We start from the raw sequence: 14,851 nt of genomic DNA, 5'->3' as shown, positions 1-14,851 counted from the left end.
TTTGCTTCGGTTGATCGGTTTGTTATACAATTAAAAAAATCCATATTTTCACAAATTAAATTTGTATTTCATGCGCACAACATACTCAAATATTTCATAGAACTTTTTGTTTTCCACGTTCTCTGTTTTTCAAACTACTTTGTATAACTAATATGAAAAAACTAACAAGAGATGGACAATCCCAGCAGCAATGAAGAACGATGAGTTAGGTGTGACTGCAGCTAGAGTTCTTAGTAGAAACGAAATAGACTGCGAGTGATGAGATAAGATGATGATAGTAGAAAGTGAATGAATTAAGGAGTATTTTATGTTGGACTTTAATTTTGAGCTTAATTATAAGTGTGTGTGTGAGGAGGGATAATATTACTAAAATGGAGAGTGATGTTAGCATCGGTTCGGTTCACCGGTTCATTGGATCTCAAAATTAAAAACCAAGAACCGAATCAAACTAGATCATTGGTTTTGAACCGAACCAAACAAAATTAGATACTTTTTCGATTTAGAACGGTTTGAATTTTCGGTTTCATCGATTTTGTCTGAACCACTTATACCCCTAATTGTGGTTACAAAGGAAAAATGTGGTGGTTTTTTATGGTGATAAGGTTGTTGTTGGAAGGTGGATGATAAGGGATTTCTCTAATTGTGGCGTGGTGGTGGTGGTGGTGATGGCGGTGGCGATGGTTGTAGGGGAGAAAAGAGAATTAGACAAAAGAACGAAGAAGATGAACTTGAGGGCATTTGGGTAATTTCTCGGTTGCTTGAAAGCCGCAGGGCTATTTTCAGCCATGAACACCAACTTTTGAGGAGTCAACAACTCATTTATCCACTCAGCATGGACACATCAGCAGTTTAGTGACACAACAGTGATTAACTGAGTAGAGGGGTTGAATTTTAAGTGATTAACATTTGCAGTGACTGTTTGAAATAATTAGTAAATAAATGGACCACACTCCAAATTCGTCGTATTTACAGAGACTAAAAGTGTAAATAAGTCTTTTTTTAATTGGTCAAAATTGATATGAACTGGTATAAATTCAATGAGACCGATATGAACTTTAACTAATAAATAAGAGTGTATTGCTACTCCCTCCGTCCTTTTTTTTAGGAGTAGTTTAAAAAAAATATATTGTGCCTAAATATAAGATGATATTCAAATTCCTAATTGCATTGATTACTCTTTTTTTCAAATATACCCCTTATTTTGATATATAAAAATTCAATATTAAATACATATTTAATTAAGATAATTTAAGATAATTTTATTACTCTAACATCATTTCTTAATACTATATTTGCAAATTACTTTTATAAAATGGGATAGATGGAGTAGCATTTATTTAAAAATAGAAAAATGTTATCTTGTGTCTTGCTCTTAAGGCACAATTTAAGATACAAGTTAATGAGTTAAAAATGAAAATAAACTATTGTAATTAATGCATTTGAATTTAATTCTTTAACTTTTGATTAATTGAATGCAAAAAATTCAAGTGAATATTTTTATTTTTGGATTGCTTTAACATGTACCTTTATATAACAGAAGTTAACATTTACCCTTAAAAATATCATACAAACTCATTGGTAAATAGCGTTTGATTTGATTGAAAATCTACCTGGTCAAATAAGTTATTAAATGTGCAAGTGGGCCAAGTTTGACTATATGATGCCAATATATCCAATCTCTCTATATATATATATGCACCGCAATAAAAAGCAGAAGAAACAGAACAAGTTGCAAAATTTTGGCAGTCATGGACAGAGGCAGAGGCGTGTACTCTCCCTTGTTTGAAACAAAGAAAGGCAGAGGAAGACTTATCTATAGGCTCTTTTCAATCTCATTATTTACAGCCATAAGCTTCATCTGGCTCTACAGATTCAACCACATCATAACCACAAACTATACTCAACAAGAAGAAGATGGAGGAAAGTTGGTATGGTTTGGTATGCTTGCTGCAGAACTATGGTTTGGCTTTTATTGGTTTCTCACTCAAGCTTTCAGATGGAACCTTGTCTTCAGACAACCCTTCAAGGATAGACTCTCCCAAAGGTCCCTTTTACTTTTATTTTCATCTAGTTGAACTCATTTTAGATTACCTTATCACTATGAAGTACGGACACTTTTCGGATTAGGTGTGTCCCGGTATCGGACAAATGTCATGTCCGACACCGATATTTATAATTACACTGAATTATATGATATTTTTTAAATTATATTGTGTCGGCATATCAGTGTCCGTATCGTGTCCGATGTCCTGTTCGTATATGTGCTTCATAGTCTTATCATTATTTTCTGAGAAATTTATGTTTCTATGCTCCATTTTTGTATTTTTGATTTTTGATTTCATAAAATTTAGTTTTAGTTTTGTCCAAAAAGAAATTTAGTCCAGAATAAATTAAATAAAGTGAATTGACAGCCCCTTGTAAAGTTCTACTCGACTCGAGCAATTAAAAAACTAGTATACATTTTTCTAAATAGGACTTGTGTGACATTAAAGTTTCAATGTCATGTGACATTGATCTATTATAATGTGCCGCATCTCACCGTTTATGTTAAAATATAACAAAAAAACAAAAGATCCTTGTAAAGTAGAGAAAAAACCCACTTGTCATATTATGGTTTGGTCAATGTCACATGACATTGGTACTACAATGTCACAGAGTGCTACCCAATTTTTCTGATTGAAAGCAATTAAACTTTTTTTTTCCGGCAAAATTCTACCATAATTAATTTATAAACATATGTATTTTTGTGAACAGATATGAGCATATGTTGCCAGAAGTGGACATATTTGTATGCACAGCAGATCCAGAAATAGAGCCACCAATGATGGTAATAAACACAGTGTTATCTGTTATGGCTTTTGATTATCCATCTGAAAAGTTGAGTGTGTATCTATCTGATGATGGTGGGTCAGAAATAACCTTCTATGCTTTGTTAGAGGCTGCTACTTTTGCAAAACATTGGCTACCTTTTTGCAAGAGATTCAAAGTTGAGCCCAGGTCACCTGCTGCATATTTTAATGGCATTAAAGACACTAATATTGCTAATGAGTTGGTAGCTATCAAGGTATGTAACCACTCTCCATTTATTTATGTTTTTGAAGTATAACCACTCTCCATTTATGTCAATTTATCTCTATTGGTTTCAAACTTTATAATTAAATTAATATTTCCAAATTCAATGAAGCCAATGACTTTTGTTCCCAAATTCAATGTAGCAGTCTTTTATATTAATATAGTACTATGATTTATTAATGAAAGCTCTTTGACCAAAAATATTAAAGAATGAATGCTCTCTGACCCAAAAATATTAAAGAATGAATGCTTTTGACTGCTAAAAGATAAGATTATTAAACTTGCAGCCTTTACATAAGAAAAAAAAATATTATTGCAGTTTTTTTTTAAATATTATTGCAGTTGTTGTAACTTACTCTTTTTAAAATATGCTCCTTCCGTTCCAAATTGTATGACATTTTAAATATTTCATACATATTAAAAAATACAATTAATAATGTGTGGAAAAGAGATATTATGAGTTGTCTTACAAAATTATCTTTAATAAATAATATGAGAAAGATAAATGAAAGAATTGAAAGAAGAGAGAGTAATAAATAATTATGGTTATAATAGGAAAAGTAACATTAATTTGCATCTAAAGCGACATATAATTTGAGATAAATTTTTTCCTAAAGTGAAATACAATTTGGGACGAAGGGAGTAACTCACTATCTTATTTTGATGCTTCAGTGGACCCCGCATATAACCACGGATCAAGATAGAGTAGTTTGGGGGCAACTACCCCACGACTCTTTGGTTATATTTGTTAAATCTTTGATATGTTAATGATCATCCTCTTTTAAAATAATATATTGCCCTCATTAATGGAAATTTATACAATAAAAAAGAGTTTTACTCATGAATTTTATAAAATCAAATGCGTGAATGCATTCTGGATGAAATTTTGAATAATTTTTACTATATTTTTAAATATAAAGACACGTAAAAAAAAAAAAAAAAAAAATTGTAGATATTGACGAGTCTTTAATTTTACTAATATAGAATAAGATAGTGTTTATAATTCTGAATATTTTGCTCAATAATAATGATGTTATTATTATATCACGTTTGTATTGTTAAAAAATTTCTATAAATATTTATCGTATAAAATTTTGCCTCCACAAGTAACATTTCTGGATCTATCAGTACCCCATGTACATATTTGCTTCAAAAACATTATTTATTTATTCACAAAGGGTAATTACAAAATTAAACAACTGTCAATTGCCAAAAATCGGCGTGGAAAGGATGGATGACAAAAGCTTGTAGAAAAAGTTACTGTAAATCGAAAGAAAAAAAAAAACAATAAATAATAAAATGAATAGATGAGTAGGTGTCAATTTATTGACCAAAGAATCTGGCAAGCTGGCGAAATTGACAACCGCAAAGATATGATTAAACTTAACTTAATTTGTTATGGTGAGCTTAACTCAGTTGGTATGACAATATATAATATATGCAAAGTTTGGGTTCAAACTCCGACCATCACAAAAAAAATTTAACTCAATTTGTTTTGCTACTCTATCACAATGTTAGAATTTTATTTTTGGTTACAGAGTCACAATGTTAGATTTGAAAATTGCTCCATGCCTTATGTGATAGTTTTGATCCAATAAATGTGACTAGATCGTAACTTTCAATAAATTTTGTATAATCGAAAGTCGTGATTTAAATATTACATATAGTTGAAATAATGTTAGTTCAAACTTTACTTACTTTCTGGTCGCATTTCGGATTATCAAAGTTTATTTTTTTCGAGAAGCGTTGGGTTAACGCAAAAAAAAAAAAATTACATTTTTCATATGATTATAATTATTTTTCTTGTTGGGTTATGGAGAATTATAGCTCTCTTTTATTTTCCCATTATGTAGAAATTGTACAATGAAATGGAAAAACGAATTGAAGATGCAACAAAGTTAAAAAGAGTACCCCAAGAAGCACGTTTAAAGCATAAGGGATTTTCTCAATGGGATTCATATTCATCTAAACGTGACCATGACACAATTCTTCAAGTAAATTTCTTAATTCAATTTACTTCATTAGTTTTGTCTTATCCTTCTAGACATGACCATGACATAATTAACTTGCTTAATGCAATATTTTACATTTTTTTCACTAGATACTACTTCATAAAAAGGACCATGATAACTCTAAAGATGTACATGGTTTCATGTTGCCAACTTTGGTGTATTTAGCCCGAGAGAAGAGGCCTCAATATCACCACAACTACAAAGCTGGAGCTATGAACTCATTGGTATACATTCATCCCTCTATCACTCTTTATAAACAATTTAAATATTTACATATATTAAGAAAAATTGGAAGTGTAACTAATAGTTACCTATGTATGAGTGATATTAAATATGTACATTTTGGAATGCAGTTAAGGGTGTCTTCGATTATCAGCAACGGGAAAGTCATTCTAAATGTAGATTGTGACATGTACTCAAACAATTCAGAATCTATAAGAGATTCTCTCTGTTATTTCATGGATGAAGAGAAAGGCCATGAAATTGCTTTTGTGCAGTCTCCACAGGCCTTTGAAAATGTTACTAAGAATGATTTATATGCGAGCGCTCTACTAGCAATTGCCGAGGTGAGTTCTTTCTTGTATCAAAAGTCGCATAAATTAGAAATCTCAGTTACGAGTCCTCAAGTCATAGCTCAAATGGTTGCGTTGGGATGCTCAAAAAAAGTTTGAGAAGGAGGTCCAAAGATGAAACTCATATACTACTACTATTAATATTTTCCGGTAAAAAAAATTATGATAATATTTCATACAATGTACAAGTACATGAGATGGTTTATGGTACAAAAGTTTTTTTTAATTTTTTTCCTATTTCTTTACTATTATAGTTGATAAATAGTATATATTGGTACTTACCATTTTTTATGTGTGTGAAGGTGGAGTTCCATGGGGCAGATGGTTGTGGTGGCCCTTTGTACATAGGAACTGGATGCTTTCACAAGAGAGAATCTCTTTGTGGAATGAAGTTCAGTGATGAATATAGGCATAACTGGAAGAGTGAAGATAACTTGTCCACAGAAGAAACCTTGCATGAACTAGAAGAAAAATCAAAGGGTCTTGCAAGCTGCTCATATGAAGAAAATACACAATGGGGAAAAGAGGTCCTAAATAGTATTTTCTCTTATGATATTATTGTTTTAGAACCATGATACGCTGCGATCGAAATTGATAATGTTTTCTTGAATTTCAGATGGGTTTGAAATATGGATGTCCAGTGGAAGATGTGATAACAGGGTTGTCTATACAAAGCAATGGATGGAAATCAGTGTATTACAATCCAGCAAGGAAGGCTTTCTTAGGTGTAGCTCCAACTTCTTTGCTTCAAGTACTTATTCAACATAAGAGATGGTCTGAAGGAGATTTTCAAATTTTGTTTTCTAAGTATAGTCCTGCATGGTATGCTTTTGGGAAGATTAATTTGAGCCTCCAAATGGGATATTGTGCTTATTGCTTATGGGCACCTAATTGTTTAGCAACTTTGTTTTACTCCATCATCCCTTCCCTTTATCTTCTTAAAGGCATCCCCTTGTTTCCAAAGGTAACAAAACAATTCCCTTTAAATATAGATAGAAATATGTTATTTTGTCCACGTGAGCTTAACTCAGTTGGTAAGAACATTGCATAATATATGCAGGGGTCGGGGTTCGAACCCCGAACACCTCACTTATCCACATTAAAATGTGTGAGCTCTAGCCACTAGACTACCTGACAAAAAAAAAATATGTTCCCTTTGTTAATGTGAACATAGATATTTGTATGTTCCATATTTTTGCTAACTAACAAAATTTAAAAACAAAATAATAAAATTTAAAAACTAATGGGACTATATTTTCAAATTTAAAAATAAAGAGTCAAAAATTATGAATCAGCGAAAAATATAGGGACTAAAAGTGCATTTAATACTGATTTTACTATGCAAATACATTGTTTGCATTGAACATGCATATGTTAATATTCATTGGCTGAATTTTCAGATATCAAGTCCTTGGTTCATACCTTTTGCATATGTAATAATTGGAGAAACTATTTATAGTTTGTTAGAGTTTATGTTAAGTGGAGGGACATTTGAAGGTTGGTGGAATGACCTAAGGATATGGTTATACAAAAGGACAAGCTCTTACCTATATGCTTTCAGTGACACCATTTTGAAGCTTTTTGGATTTTCAGATTCTCTCTTTACAATCACGGCTAAGGTTTCAGAAGAAGAAGTTGTCGAGCGCCACGAGAAAGAAATTATGGAGTTTGGAACATCCTCACCCATGTTCACTATATTAGCAACACTAGCATTGTTCAATTTATTTTGTTTTCTTAATGTGTTGAAGAATGCAATCTTGAGGGATGGTGGTTTTGGAGCATATGAAAAAATGGGATTGCAAGTTATATTATGTGGATTTTTGGTTCTCATTAATTTGCCTCTATACCAAGGCCTTTTCTTAAGGAAGGATAGTGGCAAATTGCCAAGTTCTCTTGCCATGAAATCAACAACATTGGCTCTAGCTCTAGTTCTCTCCTTCACCTTTAATTTGTATGACAAAAAGAAAGACTTATAGTTTGATTTCAATTGGAAGGGTACTATTAGTTTTTCAACATGTCATTTTGTTGTTTAGTTATATCCTCCATTGAATTAAGATTTTCTTCTAAGTGTTTTTCTTTTATATAAATAATAATAAATTCAAGTATTGAATCTAGATACAATAAGTTAATTGTTTATTTTCTCATACACAAAAGCAACCACAGGTGTCCTTTAGATTTGCCACGGATAAATATGTTTAGAAAAATATCCGATTATAAAAAATTAACAATTTTTTTTAACAGGTTGGGTTCATGAATTTGAAACCATATACTCGTCACCCAAACAAAACCATTTTGAATTTGAACGAGTTAGTTCAGGTTGGACCTGAACTTGAACAAGTTTAGTAAAATGCGGTTTGAGGATACGGTGGTCAAGTCCATTAACTTCCATAACCGTTTGGTAGAATTAGAGAAGGCCTTCAAGAGAATATGGTTGCACAATTTAAATACCAATCCTACTAAATTTGTGTGTAAAGTTTTAGCTGAAAACTTCTTAGGTTTCTTGGTTCACAAGAAATGTATTGAGGTTGTAAATTAAAGAAAAACCATCTTGAAAGCAAGGCCCCCACTTACAAAGAAATAGTTGAAGAGTTTCTTAGGAAAAATCAACTCTTTTAGGAGGGTTATATATAACTCGGTTAACAAGATAAAAGCATTCTCACCATTGCTCAAACTGAAAGATTCAAACGAGATGATATGAAGAGTCGGGAAACATGAGATTTTGATCATATTAAACAAGTTTTAACCAACCTTACTCATGCTCACACCACGAATACCATGTAAACCACTCAAATTATATATATTCGTTTATTATCATGTTTTTATCTTACTTTTACATGCATTTCTTAGTCTAGTAGAAAAAATCTAAAACAACCATACTTAGCACTCTATTGTACAAGTTAAGGAAACACAACTGTGAGATAGAGTTTCTTCCACAATATTATTCACTTGAAAGATTCCAAAGTATTACCAAGAGAATTCAATAGTTTACCCATTTTCATCTAATTTGCCTACACTAGTGGAGGCGAATCCAAGTACAATTATTGTATTTTTTGAGGAAAAGTACAATTATTGTATTCATATACAATTCCGAATTTATTTGTACAGCTATTAACATACCATTTTCATCGTATCTGTGAGCTTAACTCATTTGATAAGAGATAATGCATAATATATATAGAAGTCGAGGTTCGAACCTCGGACATCCCACTTATTCACATTTAAAGTGAATTTATCTAGCCCTTAGGCTACTTTACTAGAAGAAAAAAACATAACATATTCATTTTCTTATTTAAGATTTATAGTAGTTCCTGAACATAAGATCTAGCAGGAGAGATGCAAGGTCAATAAACCTACCTTACCTAATTAAAAATAATTGAAACTTTTCAAAATATAATATACTACATTCGTCCTTAATTATAAGATCCTATTAAAAAAAAAATGTCTCTTTTCATAAGACTCGTTTGATATTTTCAAGAGTATGAATTATTTCTTTATCAACATTCAACATACCCTCTATTTTCCTTTAATAAAAACATACCCCCTATTTATTTTACTTATTTTTCTCCAATTAATAATAAGTATTATGTTGAAAACATAAACTAACTTTTTTTCATAAAGGATAAAATTGTAAAAACATTACTAATTACAAACAAATTTAATATTATTAACAACTTTATGAATTCCTGTTGTTTTGTAAATAGGGTCGGATATTTAGGGATAAGAGCAATGTTTCGCTGACATCCTTTTTCCCACGCCCCCTTTATACATCCCTTTATAGCAGGATATTTTGGTAATTTCACACTCTTTTTTCTTATTTTTCAATCATACAAGACCATCTCCCATTATTTTTTCCTCTCTCCTTTCTGTAACCTTTCCATCACTGGTCGCCGTCCACACCATCTTTCTCAAATATCTCTCAATTCTGCCTTCTCACCAGCGACCACCCAAGTCTGATACCAACATCGTCTCTCTCCGTTTCAATCTCTCCTCTGCAACTTCTTGTTCACTCCCCCCACTCACTAAATTATGATCCCATACCTTTAATTTTTCAACGACGGTGGTGAAGATGGTGTGCTTAGATCCGAAAGGATTGAAGGTCAACGGTGTTCTATTCGCCTGTGCGCTCTCTCCCATTTGGGTTTCCAAACGTTTGTACGGTGTAAGACAATGTTGGTGGTGGATGGAGGTTGTTGTGGTGAGTCTGAGGCTATGGTGGTGGGTAGGTCTGATATGAGGACGACGAGCGGCGAGTATGGTGGTGGTGGTGAGAGAGGTCGTGGAAAGAATATGATAGAGATGAGGGAGACGGAACATGGAGATAAGATGATCGAGGGTGGGGCGGAGGTGAAGGAGAAAGGACGAGAGAGAGAGAGAGAGAGAGAGAGAGAGAGAGAGAGAGGAGTACGATAGTTTACGTTGTCATCGTCGGAATCAGTGTCTCGTGGAGAATGGGAGAAAAGTCAAACAGAGAGAGCATCAATGAGAGAGAACACTCAATTTTGTTCTTTCTTTTTTTTTTATTGGTTGGAAATGTTTTGAGTATTTTATATTTTTTTTTTACATGTGAAATGTGTACTAGAGTGGTATGTCACCTAAAGATGTTAGTGTAGCATCACTCGTTCTTTAATGTCGACAATTCAATTTCGTCTTTTTGTTAATTACTTTTACCCTTAATCTAGTTTCAAGTCTTTTTACTTGTGTTTTTACTTCATGTCATTTAAACTCAAGTACTTCAATTGGTGCAAATTTACCTTCAAGCTTTCTTAAATTCAAATGTCCTTATTTTTAAAGTTGTCAAAATTGGGATTTTATTTCAGGTAGGGAATAGAAAAATCAAAAATCGAAAATTCCCAATCAAAATCGATGAGTTTCACCAAAGCAAAAATAATGTTAAATATATGTTATAAATTGCATAAAAACATAAATGACTCAAAATATAAAACCTATGAAATACTTATATTTAAATCATTGAAGGTGATAAAAATCGTCAAATCCTAAATTTTATGATTTAAATGAGAATTTTGACAACCATGATTACTTACAAGTCAAATATCCATTCAAAACTCGGATTAGTTTTGGAGTTATTTTTAAAACTGTACTTCACACATATCACATAACTTGTTTGAACTCTCTAACAGAATTGATTAAACATTTATTTTTATTTTTATTTTTCATTTGATCGATTTCCTCATTAACCAAAACACCCACCGTAAACAAGTAGTCATTAACTTGTTTACAAAGTGCTTCTTTATTTTTAGTAAATAAAAAAAACTGAGAGGAACCCAAAAAAAGTGCTTGTTTTTGTCCTCTTATAACGAGTTAGAGTATAATTTAATCACAATTATAAAATTATCATTACTATCACTTTAATTAATATTTTTTGTTAATATTTTAGAAAATTATCCGAATACATATATACTCTCTTAGTACAAGTTGTTTGATTAAATAAAAAACTAATGATAAAGGTAGTTTATATATCACATCCACACTACTTAATCTTTTTTTTTTTTTTTCTGAATTAAGAGTAAGGAAGACATCAAGGAGCCGTTGGACATTATGATTAGTTCGGCATCCCCACGAAACTTCTATCCTCTGCCGCTCAACCGTATATTATATATGTAGAAAAAAAGGAAAAATATGCAGGGGAGGGCAAACCAAACCCTCGAAAGAAAGCAAAAATTCTGGAAAACAAAAATTAGGTAACCCCGATCGGTCCCCAAAGAAATCTCCTTGAACAAACTCGGGCATAATGATGTCCCACCATATGGGGGGCAAACCAAACCCTCGAAAGAAAGCAAAAATCACGGAGAAAAAAAAAATTAGGTGACCCCGACCAGTCCCTAAAGAAATCTCCTTGAACAAACTCCGGGATAATGTGTTGGAACAAAATGTGTTTCACAATGAACCTTATTAAGTTTTGATGATAACAAGGTATTAAAAATTGTCAATTGGTTATTACTAATAATTGTTCAAGTGTACAGGACCAAAGGCTACTCAAGTTATTTCAATAGGTCTTGGAAGAACAATGGAAAGAAAAAGAAATTCTGAGCATCTGAAGAAAACTGCTCCTGAAGCTGAAGTGCTTCTGAAGTGATGACGTCATCAGAAGCAGAAGGTAATCAGAAGCAAAAGTTTTCATCAGAAGCAATATCTTCACCAGAAGCTACGTTTGATCCTTTAATCAAACTGAAGATTCAAAGTAGCTGATTCTCAATTCAGTCTTATCAAAGAAGAACGAAGAATTGAAAGGGAGGTATCAACGGATATATGGATAGCACTGAGCACTTGTCTCTCGTTAATAGAGTTGACAAAGTACAAGTGTACAACCACTACCTCCACTACTCTGTTTTCTGTCTACGCTACAAGACAAAACAACAGCCATGCCTGCAGAATTTGTACACTCAAGATGGGAATGAATTTGAAGCTTATTCTTCAAATGACTACACCCAAATCAGGCAAAGGATCACTGGTGGATAATCAAAGGATTTCAAACGACTCTTTAGACGTGCTGATTATCTCAACGTCTCTTTCACGCCTCTATATAAAGGATGAAGACTTGAAGATTGTAGATAGAGATACATAAGTTCAAAAGCGCCAAAACTCTGTCAATTTGATTCTACAAAGCACACTGAATTTCTGCACTGATTTGATACATCTTAGAAATTCAAAGTCTAGAGTCTTTTCTGTATTGTATTGTGAACACCACTGATTGTATATCAAGTGTTCAATTCAAACTCAATTCTCTGTATTTTTGTTTGATTAGAAGTCTCTTGCCTGCGTGCTTGAGCATTAGAAGTCTCTTGCTTAGTGCTTGAGCATTGGAAGACTCTTGCGTGTGTGCTTGAGCATTTTTTGTGAAGTCTCATACTTAGAAAGTATTGAGCAGTTGTAATCTTTGTGATTATAGTGAAATCTCCTTGGAAGTGCAAGGGGGACTGGACTACTTCCGTGTTGTGGAAGGAACCAGGATAACTGCTTGTGTCTTTGTCTTTCTTTTCTCTGCTCTGTTCTTTTCCGCTGCAATCTGACTCTGATCATTTCATCAGAAGCAATCAAACTGCTTCTGAAGTTTTATCAGAAGAAGTATTTTTAAGAGAAAAAGAAAACACAATTCAACCCCCCCCCCCCCCCCCTTCTTGTGTTTTTCACCTTCATAATGTCCCACCATATTGTGTCTGTAACCATGTGACCGTGACTAGCTAGCTTAGAGATCATTGGTTCAACAATAAATAATAGGCTTAGGAGTAATATGAGAATCCAAATTACCTATACCTCGAATATTCCAAAATAAAATCTTAATTGAGATGATTTTGGTAACGGACCCTTGGATCGGGTTTGATAACCTTTTTGCTTCTTCCGGTTGCTCTTGGAAACAACATTAGTAAACCCCTCCTCATCAACATCTTTATAAACTACTAGGGTCTGGTGAATGACCTCCAAGTCCTGGGTAATGATAGGACATCGATGCGAAATGACAGCAGCAAAGGAGTGCGACTGAATGGCAGAATCCACTTGCACATTCCCCTCCTCAAGTTGCTGAAAGTCGACCATAAGGGGGACAGGAACATGTTAGAGCTGTAACACCGGGTCTAAAATTGAGATACTCTCTACACCATTGGAACAAATAACATCATTAGTAACATTCTCAAGATCCAAATGATAGGTGAAGGCAGACTTGTCACTATGCGCATGTCTGCTTGAATTAAGGGGCAACACTTCTGGATAGGTTTTCTGATTGCGCAACGTATGAGTCAACGGGGGCAACAACCGTGGGGGAGACGTGATGTTCAGGTGGTTGATCAGTTGCCGCAACCGGTGCCATAATTTTAGAAGCCGGTTTTACAAAAGCTAAAGAAGACCCAAGTGATGTTCAGGTGACTGTTCTAATGATGCAGCTGGTGCCGTAACTTCATAATTAACGACCAATTTCTCAAAAGCCGCAGATGACCGAATACCAAGTGGATTTTCACGTGCCTACCACTTCTTTGTTTGAGCTTTCTGTTGTGTTATAGTCTTCTTCCCCTTATCCTGCACCTTCTTAGTGTTATCTCTGGCCAGGTTCAAATCTTTTTATGGATACAACCAATGACAGTTCGTGACTGAGTGTCCAAGAATTTGACAATATGAGCAGAATTCAGGGAGCCACTCGTACTCCACCTCAATAGGAAAGCGAACCCTTCCCTCTCCACCATGATCTCTTAAAAAAAAACCGACGAGAGAAGTCTATATCCACTAGCACCCACGCATAATTGCCAAAGGTGCGTATCTGAGTTACGACATCAATGATGATAGGAGTGCCAATTGCGCCTGCAATTTCCAATAATGTTCTTTCTAACCAGTACTCTTGTGGCAAGTCCAGTAGTCGTATCCAAACATGCGCATGTGTCAGACGCTGAGAATATTTAATAAAATCCTTGGACCATTGGGAAAGACTTAATAGTCCCGGCTTTAAGTTAACCATCCCCATTGCAAGAGAAGTACAACATCGTCCTCTGAGGAGAATGAGAACTCGTAGAATCCGCGACCAAGGAAGATTAGACACCACGGACCCTTAGTTTTCCAGAGCTTCGATAATTTTGGGGTTACTTCTTTAGTTGTGTACGGGCTTGTCACCCTTGTTCATGAATAGCTGGTCGTGCATATGATGCTTGCATTTCTTTAACCGCGTGACATAGACATTCTCTGTGATTTTTATTGATAAATTATCCCCTCGAATTGTCGGTTGAGGAAGAAATACACTCTTAACCACGGCCGCAGGCGAAAGCACTTGTGCAAAAGAGCGTTGTTGTTGCAGTGCCTTTGGTGCGACAGTTGGATTTTCGGCCACGCAAGGCCTTGGACAAGAGAACTCCATAGCCTCAGCTGTCCCTAGCTCTAACCAAACCAATAGGTTCAAAAGAAAAAGGGAATTCCCAATTCTAATTGAAATTATGAAAACAACACACCGTCCTAGCGATTTGGAATTGGATAAATTTTAAAGGATGGAGAGCAATTTTACCTCCACACTCCTTAATCTAACAAGACACTTTTAATGAATAACAAAATCATGAGAACTAGCACAAAACTTAAAAGGGACAATATTTATAAATTATCGTGAACTTGCAAATCCAACATTATCAAAATTATAAACAAATATATATAAATTACTTTTAAAATAGTTCATTGATTTGTATAATTTTTCACGATATAAAAGAG

General features: G+C 33.7%; 1 protein-coding gene across 1 annotated transcript; it reads left to right on the top strand.

Moving 5' to 3' along the window:
* The first annotated feature begins 1,698 nt into the window (after positions 1–1,698).
* On the top strand, positions 1,699–7,758 carry LOC11440140 (cellulose synthase-like protein E1). The gene is made up of 8 exons (XM_003600306.4): positions 1,699–2,044; positions 2,755–3,064; positions 4,926–5,066; positions 5,174–5,308; positions 5,438–5,650; positions 5,959–6,183; positions 6,273–6,620; positions 7,057–7,758. The coding sequence occupies exons 1-8, from the start codon at positions 1,749–1,751 to the stop codon at positions 7,630–7,632; spliced, it is 2,244 nt and encodes a 747-aa protein (XP_003600354.1). The 5' UTR covers positions 1,699–1,748; the 3' UTR covers positions 7,633–7,758.
* Positions 7,759–14,851: the final 7,093 nt, after the last annotated feature.

This window comes from Medicago truncatula, chromosome 3 (assembly GCF_003473485.1).
Source record: "Medicago truncatula cultivar Jemalong A17 chromosome 3, MtrunA17r5.0-ANR, whole genome shotgun sequence".
In the NCBI taxonomy this organism is placed as follows: domain Eukaryota; kingdom Viridiplantae; phylum Streptophyta; class Magnoliopsida; order Fabales; family Fabaceae; genus Medicago; species Medicago truncatula.
The sequence above is the reverse complement of the archived record's forward strand: the minus strand, read 5'-3'. Positions and strand labels throughout refer to the sequence as shown.